Source organism: Sinocyclocheilus anshuiensis, unplaced genomic scaffold (assembly GCF_001515605.1).
Source record: "Sinocyclocheilus anshuiensis isolate Anshui unplaced genomic scaffold, SAMN03320099.WGS_v1.1 scaffold1289, whole genome shotgun sequence".
NCBI classification, from domain to species: domain Eukaryota; kingdom Metazoa; phylum Chordata; class Actinopteri; order Cypriniformes; family Cyprinidae; genus Sinocyclocheilus; species Sinocyclocheilus anshuiensis.
This window is the reverse complement of record NW_015549731.1, coordinates 321,703-332,265: the sequence shown is the minus strand read 5'-3', so window position 1 is coordinate 332,265 and position 10,563 is coordinate 321,703. Positions and strand designations below refer to the sequence as shown.

Below are 10,563 nucleotides of genomic sequence, written 5' to 3'. Positions count from 1 at the left end.
GGGGGATTTTATAAAATAAGGGAATAAAATAAGAAAAACATTTTTAATTATACTTTGCTTACAAAAAGTGGTGGAAAAATGTAGATAAAATCATATTTATAGTTTAGTGCAAATACACAATCGGTTAATTGTACACCATTTTTAAATAATAATACTCCTTTTTTTTTACTATTTCAACAAAAAATTAACAAAATAATAAAACCCTCAAAAGATGAAAATTGCTGAATTTTTTAAACATTGTCAGCTTAATTTCTATTATGCATTATGTTTTCTTTTCGTTTTGGGGAAACATATTCTCACCATGTTTTGTGATTCGCTCCACAAAATCTCTACAGCCACAGCGAGAAAAAAAAAAGCAACATTAGCCATAATCAGTTTCTCAGATGTGTTTTAATATGTACTGTTTGTCCTTACATTACAACAGTGCTGTTTATACAAGAGATGCAGACCATTCAGCTAAAAAAAGCCTGGAAACAAGTCTTCATAAAAAGTGCTCATTAAATAATACACTGTACATTGTTCATGAGTTTGAGATTTTTGTGGCGCGTGTGGGAGAGAAAGTCTGTGATTTACCAAATGAGAGAGTTTGACCTTGAAAGCGCTGCTTCTAAATGAAGAAAACATCATCTCGCCAGCTCCCTCTCCTGTTTCATTATTCACAGCATCACAGCATGAAGGAGCTGATCTTCAGTTCTTTGTGCAGGTGGCCAATAGTTCATCAGGCCAAAGTTGCTCCTCACAAATGAAGGAAACGCATCCAGCACTCATTTCTCCGAGTACCGATCGATTTCATTACCAGACGTTCAGCTCTAAAACAACCAACACATGCAACTTCCTCTGCACTGACCTGGAACAAAACACGTCCTGATGTAATGAATGAGCGGTTTATAACTTTAGACCCATCTGGAGTCTCTTTGTGATCTATTCAGTTCTATAGTACTGTATAAAACACTGGTCTTCATTTGCACCTTGTTTATTCCTGCACAAAGCAAAATCCTAAGACCAGGCTACTTCCTCTAACTCCTCCTTGTGCATTTGGCAGAATCAAACTCAAAAAAAGAAAAAGAAACTGAAAGTTTCTAAACAGTATATATTATTACAGACCCCATATTTACAGGGCCTGCAATCAGAAGGCCTTAACACCAGAAGGCAGAATCTCATGAAAATGGTCAGACTTATATTTCACCACTCAAAAAAGAAAATGTAGTCTATATTTTTTTAGGACCATTAAGAAAGAGAGAGAAAGAAAGAAAGAGAAAGAGAGAGAGAGAGAGATTATTATTTATTTTTTTCCATTGTGGCATTATTTTAATGACAACTAAGCACATTTCCACCCAAATTCCCATGAATGTTGATAAATTTATAAATTAAATTATAAAATTATTTTCACATTTATAAGAACATTGGTGAGTATATAACATGGTAGCATTTGTTGTACTGAATTTTAATTTATACTGTAATTAATCATTTAAAAAATCCACGCTAGATATAATAATTATCATTATCATACAGCAATTTTTTCACATTACATATAAGAACTTAGTCTTCATGAAAAAGATGCCATAATGGTCCTAAAATAGACATCACTGTTTGTATTAAAAATATAATTGATTATATTATTAATTATAAATAATTTTTCCCTTTCAATTTTTTGGGTAAAATATGACTGATATTTCTTTGTGAGATTCACCCATAAATGGCAAAAAATTGCCTGTCTTTGATATAAAAACACATTAATAAAGATTAACGGGGGAATTATTATTATCAGGCTTATTTTATGAGGAGAATTAGGTCACATTTAATTTACTGTAAAAATGTTATCTCTGATTACGGACAACACAGTCTGAGAAAAACAAACTAAACCAGTTTGGAGAATCAAACCACTTGGGAAAAAGCCTTCTCTTTTAATATGCGATTATTAATAAGAAATGAAGGCTCAAATATTAATGCAGATGAAGCTTAAAGAGAACAGAGTGAATCAGAACACCCTTCTCTCTGTTTAAATACACAGTAAACCTCAGCTCCACCTTTATCAGCATCATCCATCTCCCTCCAGAGTAAGAGAGTCAAAGTCGGACAGTGACAGAATTAACATCTGACTCAAGATCCCCCCCCCCTCCCCCCCAAAGAGTCACAAGTCCACTTGTGATTTTGCACATTCGCCCATAAGTCCATCCTCCATCCTTCAAACCCTTTGGCTCCGTTTTCATCCCTCCTTATGCTCAGGGTCATTCCTTCTCAGGCGAGGAAGACCACAAAGATGATGAAGAAGATGATGAGAACGAGGAATATCTTGATCATGAGCCAGCGATTGGAGGAGACGGACTGGAAGTACTTCAGTATCTCGGTGTGGGCCATTTCCACATTCAGCTGGGTGTCCTCCACATTGGCATCGATCCTGGTGGTCAACAGAATCAGACAATGAATATGATTTTACAGTCTTCGACAACAATTACACAACTACATCATGATTAAATCAATCTTAATAAATGTTTTTACCTTTTTCACAAATGCACACAAAGAGCATGCATTTTTACTTTTATTTCATTAAATCATCACCTTTTGAAGTGTCACAATCACATTAAGCTATATCGCGCCTACTGCTTTTGTCTAGCCCAAATATAAGATCTCTTAAAATGATTATTAAGACTTCTGTTATACTATTTCAGTGTTGCTTTTGAGAGCAAATTTTGATTTAGTCTTAGTCATAGTCTTTTGACTAAAATAATGGGTTTAGTTAGTGTAATGCATTTATTAAGAATTTCTCAAAAATTTCCAAACTCATAAGTTTGATATTAAGGTTTTATCATACAATATAGACACAGATTTAACTGCTGTGACACACAACATGCCTTTATATTAAAATGTATTTAAAAAAATATAAAAATGAAATACAACCACTTCTCAAAGAAACAAGAACATGGTCCTCCTTTCAATTAAATACCAATGGTTATATAATATTCATTCTTTATAACAACTTAACACATTCTTCATTCTTTCAAGCAGACATATATATTTATATAAATAAACTTAGATTAATCCTTATTAGGGTTACTAAAGTCATTCAGTCAAGAGTAGTGAGTGATTTTCTCTCTCTCTTCTTGCTTGATTAACATTAATGACACATACAACAGCAACTAATTAGGCTGCTTTCCCTTTAAAACCGAATGCACAGGTGCATTATACTGATACACATCCAATATTCTCCCAACTGTTTACGTTCACTTAAGACGTAACCAAGTGTGTATTCACATAACAGAGTACGTGAATACTCGTTAAAACGGACGATTCGACATCATTTTGTGTGTATTTCTCGGTTCATGCGACGTGAAAGAGAACTGAATTCAGTCATGCGCTGTTTGCAAAGAGTTCTTCTGTGTGCGTGATTCGGGTGTGTGCGCTCAGAAAAACGGACTGAATTGAGTTCTCTTTTGCATCGTCATGCTTTTCAAATTTATCCACATCTCTGCTCTTCTCTTACTCCCAGATGTTGACATTTTTTTACTTTTTATGGGACGTGGAGCAAGTGTATGCTAGCTTATGTCCCGCCAGATAGATCAGTAGGCTGTTGTTACAGTTCAAATGTTCGCATCTAACCTCCCAACCACGCAGGAGATTCGTTCTGACTGGATCTCTTCCCAAATCGTCCCTCCCTAACATTTGTCTCGTTTTTATTAGTTAACGAAAATGTCAATAGATTTTCATCATAGTTTTTGTAATTCAAAACTAGATTTTCTTTCGTTATCGTCTCGTTTTTATCAGTGAAAAAAAATGACGTTGACGAAAATTTTGACGAAAGTTATTCGTCAGTGAAATTAACACTGCACTATTTAAGATATTTTTATGATCTTAAATTGGGGGGAAACAATGAATGACTTTTTATTAGCATAAACACTCCTAAATAGATTTTTGACAATTAGCACACATCAACTTTTAGTCACAAATGCAAGTGAAACTCGCACTGACATCTATGCTGACTTGAAAAAAATACTACTGACTGTAAGCATTTGTGTGTGGTTTGTACAGCATGTACTGTTGAGTCTGTGGTTTTGCAGTATGTTGATTCATGTGGTGTGTATGCATTTGTGTGGTTGTCTGACCTCTGAATCGTCTCTTCCTGCTCTTTGACCATGTGCGCCAACTGCTGAAAGATGGAGCCCAACTCCACAATGGTGCTCTCGATGTTCTGCATGGTATCCGATCGGCTCTGTATATACGAGTCCTACATAAACATAACAAAAGGACATTTCATGATGAAAGCAGACATTCAACATTTATCATACATGCAAACCTTCAGCTACAAGCAGCAGTCTAGACTACAAACCATTCCAAATTTCCTGAGGGACTGATACCTGTTCATCGATGAGCTGCAGCTGCAGAGGGTTTGCTCTAGAGTCCATGTCGATGGCCACCTCTCCTCCAAGACTCCTGGACTCATCCTGCATCAGAACTGAGCTGTCTGCGAGAGCCAAGAAATTAAAAACTATTAAATTCAAAATAAAGACACAAAGTGTGCATACAAAACCATAAATAATTTGTGGAATGTGACAAGGTGAATAATTCTGATTTTCAAATAACAAATGAAAGAAAAAAACAAAAAAACTAAACTATAAAAATATATAGTTTATAATAATAATATACATAGAATTACAAAAATAATAATAACATGAATAATAGTATAATAATTATAATAAATTTAACAAATAAGTTCAATAAAGGTGCAGATTGTTATTACAAAAATTCGGCAAGAGAAAATCTCAAATATAAGGTTTTAATTTGTTTACAATGTTTAGTTGCTACATAACTATCATACTACCATTATTTCATAGTTTTGATAAATTTACTACGTAGAAAATATTTATGAGAATGAATAAATGTGTCCAAAAGGTTTCTGCTGATGGCACTGGTAGTGAATGATTGTATTTGCACAGCCCAACACTATTTATACTATATATTAACTAGCCATAAAGCATAGTAGCTTGACTCAGTAAAATGAACTAACTGAAATGAAAAAGCTGGAACCTAAAGGGGTAATCTTTCAAATGTGTCAACCACTAAATGAAAATAAAATGAAAATAACAGTACAAAAGAGGTGACATACTGAAGTTACTGGCGAGCAGAGGAGAGGCCGTGACAGGGGCCTGGGAGAAATGCTCTCTTCTGCTGCGCTGCTGCTTCAGATTCTAAACACACAACAGGACAGATATGCCTCCTTTATTTAAAACAATAAAGTAATGTTTGCTCATTACAACTGAACTAAATGTTATTTAAACAAAAGACAAGGCACTAGTTTGAAAATCAAAAGAAAGAGCAGGTGGTTCCATAGGACTATGATGCACAGTAGGATTGGGCAGATAGACGATGCAATTGTCCATCGCCGATGGCTGACAGACATCACGATGTTAAGTTGACATCGTGATCCACATCGTGGATCTGCAAATCATTCGCCATCGTCCTATCAGACATTTCTCCTTACTCTGTGTATGTGGAAAGTGAACTTTCATGTACTGTAATGCAATAGGCTACCGCTAGCAAGCGGCTAACCTTTTAGTGGCTTCTTATAGCGCGTTATTTGTGTCACGTTTCGGGCACACCCCTAACCCCGCCCCCCGATGTCATCGTCCATCACGATGTTTCACTGTAGACATCGTCCGATGCCAATTTGGTAGACATCGCCCAACCCTAATGCACAGTAAGCACACTTTGTGTGTTTTTGCTTTGCTAAGGCTCCGATTAAATATTTAACACAGAACTGATGATGTTATAAAAGTGTGGCACTGATCATAAAACAAAAAATAACAAAAACAAAAAAAACTCACCTCTGTTCTCACTTCAAGGACTGACTTGAAATCATTTGACATTGATGCCAGCTTGGACTGCAACACAAACATTTACAGATAAGACTGTTTACAGCATGTACTACATCGCAGCAGGAAAATGAAAGGTGTGGTGGCTAGTCAAGTCATCTCATGTCAATCAAAATGAGATCAACCACCCCTACTGTCTAAAGCAAGGGATATTTGAGATAACGATTCCTGGAGAGTGTGGAATATCTGTGCACTAAAGGAACATCAGATATAAGATTGTACCTGCAGGGATACAACAATTGTGTTGGAATGTGTCTGGATGTGACGGCCATTTTGCCCACTACGGGATCGTACGAGGTCTTGCAGCTGCGCTATCTGCTTATTCAGACTGTTGATGTCCTGATGAGAGACACAGACAGAGAGAGACGGTATATATCAGATCAGTGCAAGAAGTTGCTCTTACACAGTATGGTAGTTAGCTGAAGGATTCTGGTAAACAGATACCAAGACTACTACAGGCAACTTCAACATCAATGTAAAGTGAAATAAGCAAGTACTGAAATTCATATAAATATGATTTCATATGACTGATATGGAGAATGACAACACAGACATTACTAACCTGTTTAATAATGTATGTTAGCTCCTCAATCTCCACTGCTTTATCATCGAACAAAGATTTCCTTTTGGCCACTAGGAGTGAAGGGGAGAATAAAAATTCATAATGACACCAGAGCATACAGTGTACTTTAGAAATCGATAACTCCAAGTCAAACATATTAGACCTCAAAGTAAACTAGGGAACCACCAAATAATGGACAAGACGAGCATCAGAACGGTTAAAATACAAATTTTTCCACCATCACAAGAGTCTAATAAGACAAGAAATAAGAGCATCCTTAAATCTATTTAGTATTACTGACGTGTTACTTACAAATTGTAAGCTTTTCAAGCTTGGCAAATGTGTTGCTCAAGTCTTTCCCAATTCTCCTGTTACAGAGAAACAAAACAAGATTTCAGGGGGGCAAAGTTTCGAGGAAGCAGGACAAGGTTCAGTTTCACTGAAGCGTGGAAAAAAAAAAAAAAAAACTGGGCAAAGACCAAATAGGATGGATCTGAATTCTTACTTGGCCATAAGAGTGAAGTCACTGCGCTGTTTGAGGGCATTAATGGCAGGTTTATTGTGAGTCCCATTCTGAAAAGACAGAAGCAGCAATATTTTTTACATGTACCAAATTTAATTTCCTCTCATAGCGGAAATTAAAAGAATAATTCAGCCAAAAATGAAATTTTGCTGAAAATTTACTCACGCTCAGACCATTCAAAATGTAAATGAGTTTGTTTCTTTATCAGAACAAATTTGGAGAAATTTAGCATTACATCACTTGCTCACCAATGGACCATCTGCAGTGAATTGAAATTGAAATATATATATATATAAAATGGGTGGAGTCAGAATGAAAGTTCAAACAGCTCATAATCAGCTTTATCCGCTTTTTGACTGTCATTCAGACAGTAGCCATTCACTGCAGAGGATCCATTGGTGAGCAAGTAAAAAATCCAGAAAAAAACACATTATATAAAGGTTAGAAATTGATTTGCATTTCAGTGAGTGAATTAAGTATTTGATCCTCAAGCAAAACATGACTTAGTTGGTGCAGAAACCCTTGTTGGCAAGCACAGAGGTTGGATGTTTTTTTGTAGTTGGTCACCAGGTTTGCACACATCTCAGGAGGGATTTTGGTCCACTCCTCTTTACAGATTCAGTTTGTAAAGTTTCAGCTCCCTCCACAGATTTTCTATAGGATTGAGGTCTGGAGACTGGCTAGGCCACTCCATGACCTTAATGTGCTTCTTCTTGAGCCACTCCTTTGTTGCTCTCATTCACGTCCGTGTTCCCAACCCAGCACCGCTGGGTTATAGATCAAGACCAATTTTCAACCCAAACTGGGTTAAAGGGAAGGAGGTTCTCATCCAAGATTTTACAGTACATGGCCCCATCCATTTGCCCCTCAAAGCGGTGAAGTCGGCCTGTACCCTTGGCAGAAAAACAGCCTCAAAGCATAATGTTTCCAGCTCCGTGCTTGACTGTAGAGATGGTGTTCTTGGGTCATAGTCAGCATTTCTCTCCCTCCAAACACGGCGAGTCGAGTTAATTCCAAACAGCTCAATTTTGGTCTCATCTGACCACAGCCCTTTCTTCCAAGCCTTCTCTGAATCATTTAGATGTTCTTTGGCAAATTTTAAACGGGCCTGTACATGTGCCTTCTTGAGCAGGGGGACCTTGCGGGCGCTGCAGGATTTCAGTCCATTGCGGCGTAGTGTGTTACCAATGTTTTTCTTGGTGACTGTGGTCCCAACTGCCTTAAGATCATTACAGCACTTTCTCCCAAGCCTTCTCTGAATCATTTAGATGTTCTTTGGCAAACTTTAAACGGGCCTGTACATGTGCCTTCTTGAGCAGGGGGACCTTGCGGGCGCTGCAGGATTTTTCTGTCATTTTCAGTCCATTGCGGCGTAGTTTGTTACCAATGTTTTTCTTGGTGACTGTGGTCCCAACTGCCTTAAGATCATTAACAAGCTCCTCCCGTGTAGTTAGGGGCTGACTACACTTGACAGATTGCACATCTGCAAGACCCCACTGACTAGGGGTCTTGCAGATGGTGGTGGGAGAGGTTGGAATGGAAGATACAGATTGTGTGGACAGGTGTCTTATACACCACCCTTCATTTCTTTGTAAGTGGGCAAACTTACAAAATCAGCAGGGGATCAAATAAATATTTTCCCCACTGTATTGCTACATTTTTCTAAAGATTTTCCAAAGACTTTCCAAAAAAAAAAAAGAAAAAAAAAAGGAAAACATCTTGTATGGCCTTAGGTGAGTAAATTGAGCCAATAACAGATAGTGTAACATGAAAAGCTACAAACATAATGACAAATTTACTTGCATAAAAAAGAAAAGGAGGTCTTGGGCATCTTTTTTTTTTTTTCAATTCAAGGAAAGTGTATGGGGATTTATACTGCTTTTATATAGCTTGCATAGTGCCTTTTTGGAGCTTTGTAGCATAAATCACCATTTACTTTTGATGCATGAAAAGAGCAGCTCACTTTCTGCCTAGTATAAATGATGTTTCATGACCGAAAGAAAAGGGTCAGCAAATCATGAGAGAATATTCATTTGTTGGGTGAACTTTAAAAACTTAAATGTAAAGTGTGCTGATATTCTATCCTCTAAAACAGGGGTGCCCAAACTCGGTCCTGGAGGGCCGGTGTCCTGCAGAGTTTAGCTCCAACCCCAATTAAACACATATGAACCAGCTAATCAAGCTCTTACAGGCATACTAGAAACTTACCAGCAGGTGTGTTGAGGCAAGTTGGAGCTAAACTCTGCAGGACACCGGCCCTCCAGGACCGAGTTTGGGCACCCCTGCTCTAAAATAATATGTAATAAGCAACACATAGTTTAAGCATCTGTGGAAACCACACTGCATTGTGGATTCAATATCCTTTGTATGACACCATAGTTGCAAATGTATTTAATATTGTCATACCTGTAACTGTCTCCCCTGCAGTGACTTACAAGCCGACTGGAACTCAAGTGTGCGGTCCCGACACGTCATGATAATGCTGCACAGCTGCAGAACCTCTTTGCCTCAACGGTATCAGGATGTGTATATGTGACAGTGAATCTGAAGCGATCCAGCTGCTGTGAAACTCTGTTGGTGCCTTTATGAGGCCAAAGCAAACACTTCAGAATTCAGTTGTTCCTAAACGCTTGGAAGAGCTGACTGTTCTCCAGCGACTCTGCACATCATCTGAGGATCACAGAATGAATCAATCAATCACCTGAACTTTGATTGTCATTGCTGAGAAGAGACTAAACAATGTTCTAGGAAGTACTTACACACTTGAGAATACTATAAATACTACTGCACTTGATAACAAAACAACAAACCTAATGACTACAAATAATGCACAAGATTTTCTTAGACTAATTTCACTTTTTTTTTAACAATGATTTTCAACCACTTGGTGTCAAATACAATTCTCTAGGTACATGGTTGCTGTGCATCCAGGTAAAATAAGTAGGTAAACACTCCGGTCTGGATGTCACTCCCACATCCAGTAATAATTGACAAATATACTGATCCCAACACCTCAGCTCAACCTTCTTTATAAAATTAATAAAGAAACACTCTAGACAATGTCTACAAATCATCAGACAGCTGAGCAGGGAGGTAACGTTAAAATGATCTCGGATGTTATCGGATTATAGGCCACCTAGAATATTCTGGCTCCACAGATTGACGTGTAATAACACAAATCAATGAAGGAAACTCATTCTTCGCGAAAATATATTACAAGCTTTTACTTACATGTTTTAAAGACTAATCCTATCTTTCAAGGTGCTTACATGTTTGTTTATGTCAGTACAGCGCCTAACACCGTCTTCAGTCCAGCAGTAACGTTACGCATTTCTCTGAGTGATAATTGGCCCAAAACTCGACAACTTCCGTCTTAATTTAAACCACAATCACTCCAGTTGAGCCTAAACCACTAGCTAACACATTATTGACATCGTTTACTCACGGGCACTGTATCATTTCGTCGTTTTTCCCCAGTATTCCCGGCTTGTCGTTGATACGGAGGTCGGGGTTTCACTTCCAGTCCTTACCGCTTCCGGTGTGCGTAACGTCACTGCCACGTCCACTATTGCGCACGCTCACTACCACTCGCCGAAAGCGTGACTTGTGAC

General features: G+C 37.7%; 1 protein-coding gene across 1 annotated transcript; it reads right to left on the bottom strand.

The window, feature by feature from the left end:
• Nucleotides 1-1,709: 1,709 nt before the first annotated feature.
• Nucleotides 1,710-10,563, bottom strand: LOC107660793 (syntaxin-5-like). Its single transcript, XM_016450210.1, has 11 exons — nucleotides 10,398-10,563; nucleotides 9,359-9,622; nucleotides 6,935-7,002; nucleotides 6,742-6,797; nucleotides 6,430-6,500; nucleotides 6,090-6,206; nucleotides 5,820-5,876; nucleotides 5,102-5,183; nucleotides 4,353-4,459; nucleotides 4,101-4,222; nucleotides 1,710-2,398 (listed from the first exon to the last, which is right to left on the bottom strand). Exons 2-11 carry the CDS (start codon nucleotides 9,425-9,427, stop codon nucleotides 2,239-2,241), a joined length of 909 nt encoding a protein of 302 aa, XP_016305696.1. The 5' UTR covers nucleotides 9,428-9,622; nucleotides 10,398-10,563; the 3' UTR covers nucleotides 1,710-2,238.

Coding starts and splice junctions, on each gene's coding strand:
- LOC107660793 (XM_016450210.1), bottom strand. CDS start 9,427: ATGACGTGTCGGGACCGCACACTTGAGTTCCAGTCGGCTTGTAAGTCA. Junction 4,460..5,101: donor TCTGCTCGCCAGTAACTTCA/GTATGTCACCTC, acceptor TGGCTCTCGCAG/ACAGCTCAGTTCTGATGCAG. Junction 2,399..4,100: donor CAGGAAGAGACGATTCAGAG/GTCAGACAACCA, acceptor GTTGACCACCAG/GATCGATGCCAATGTGGAGG.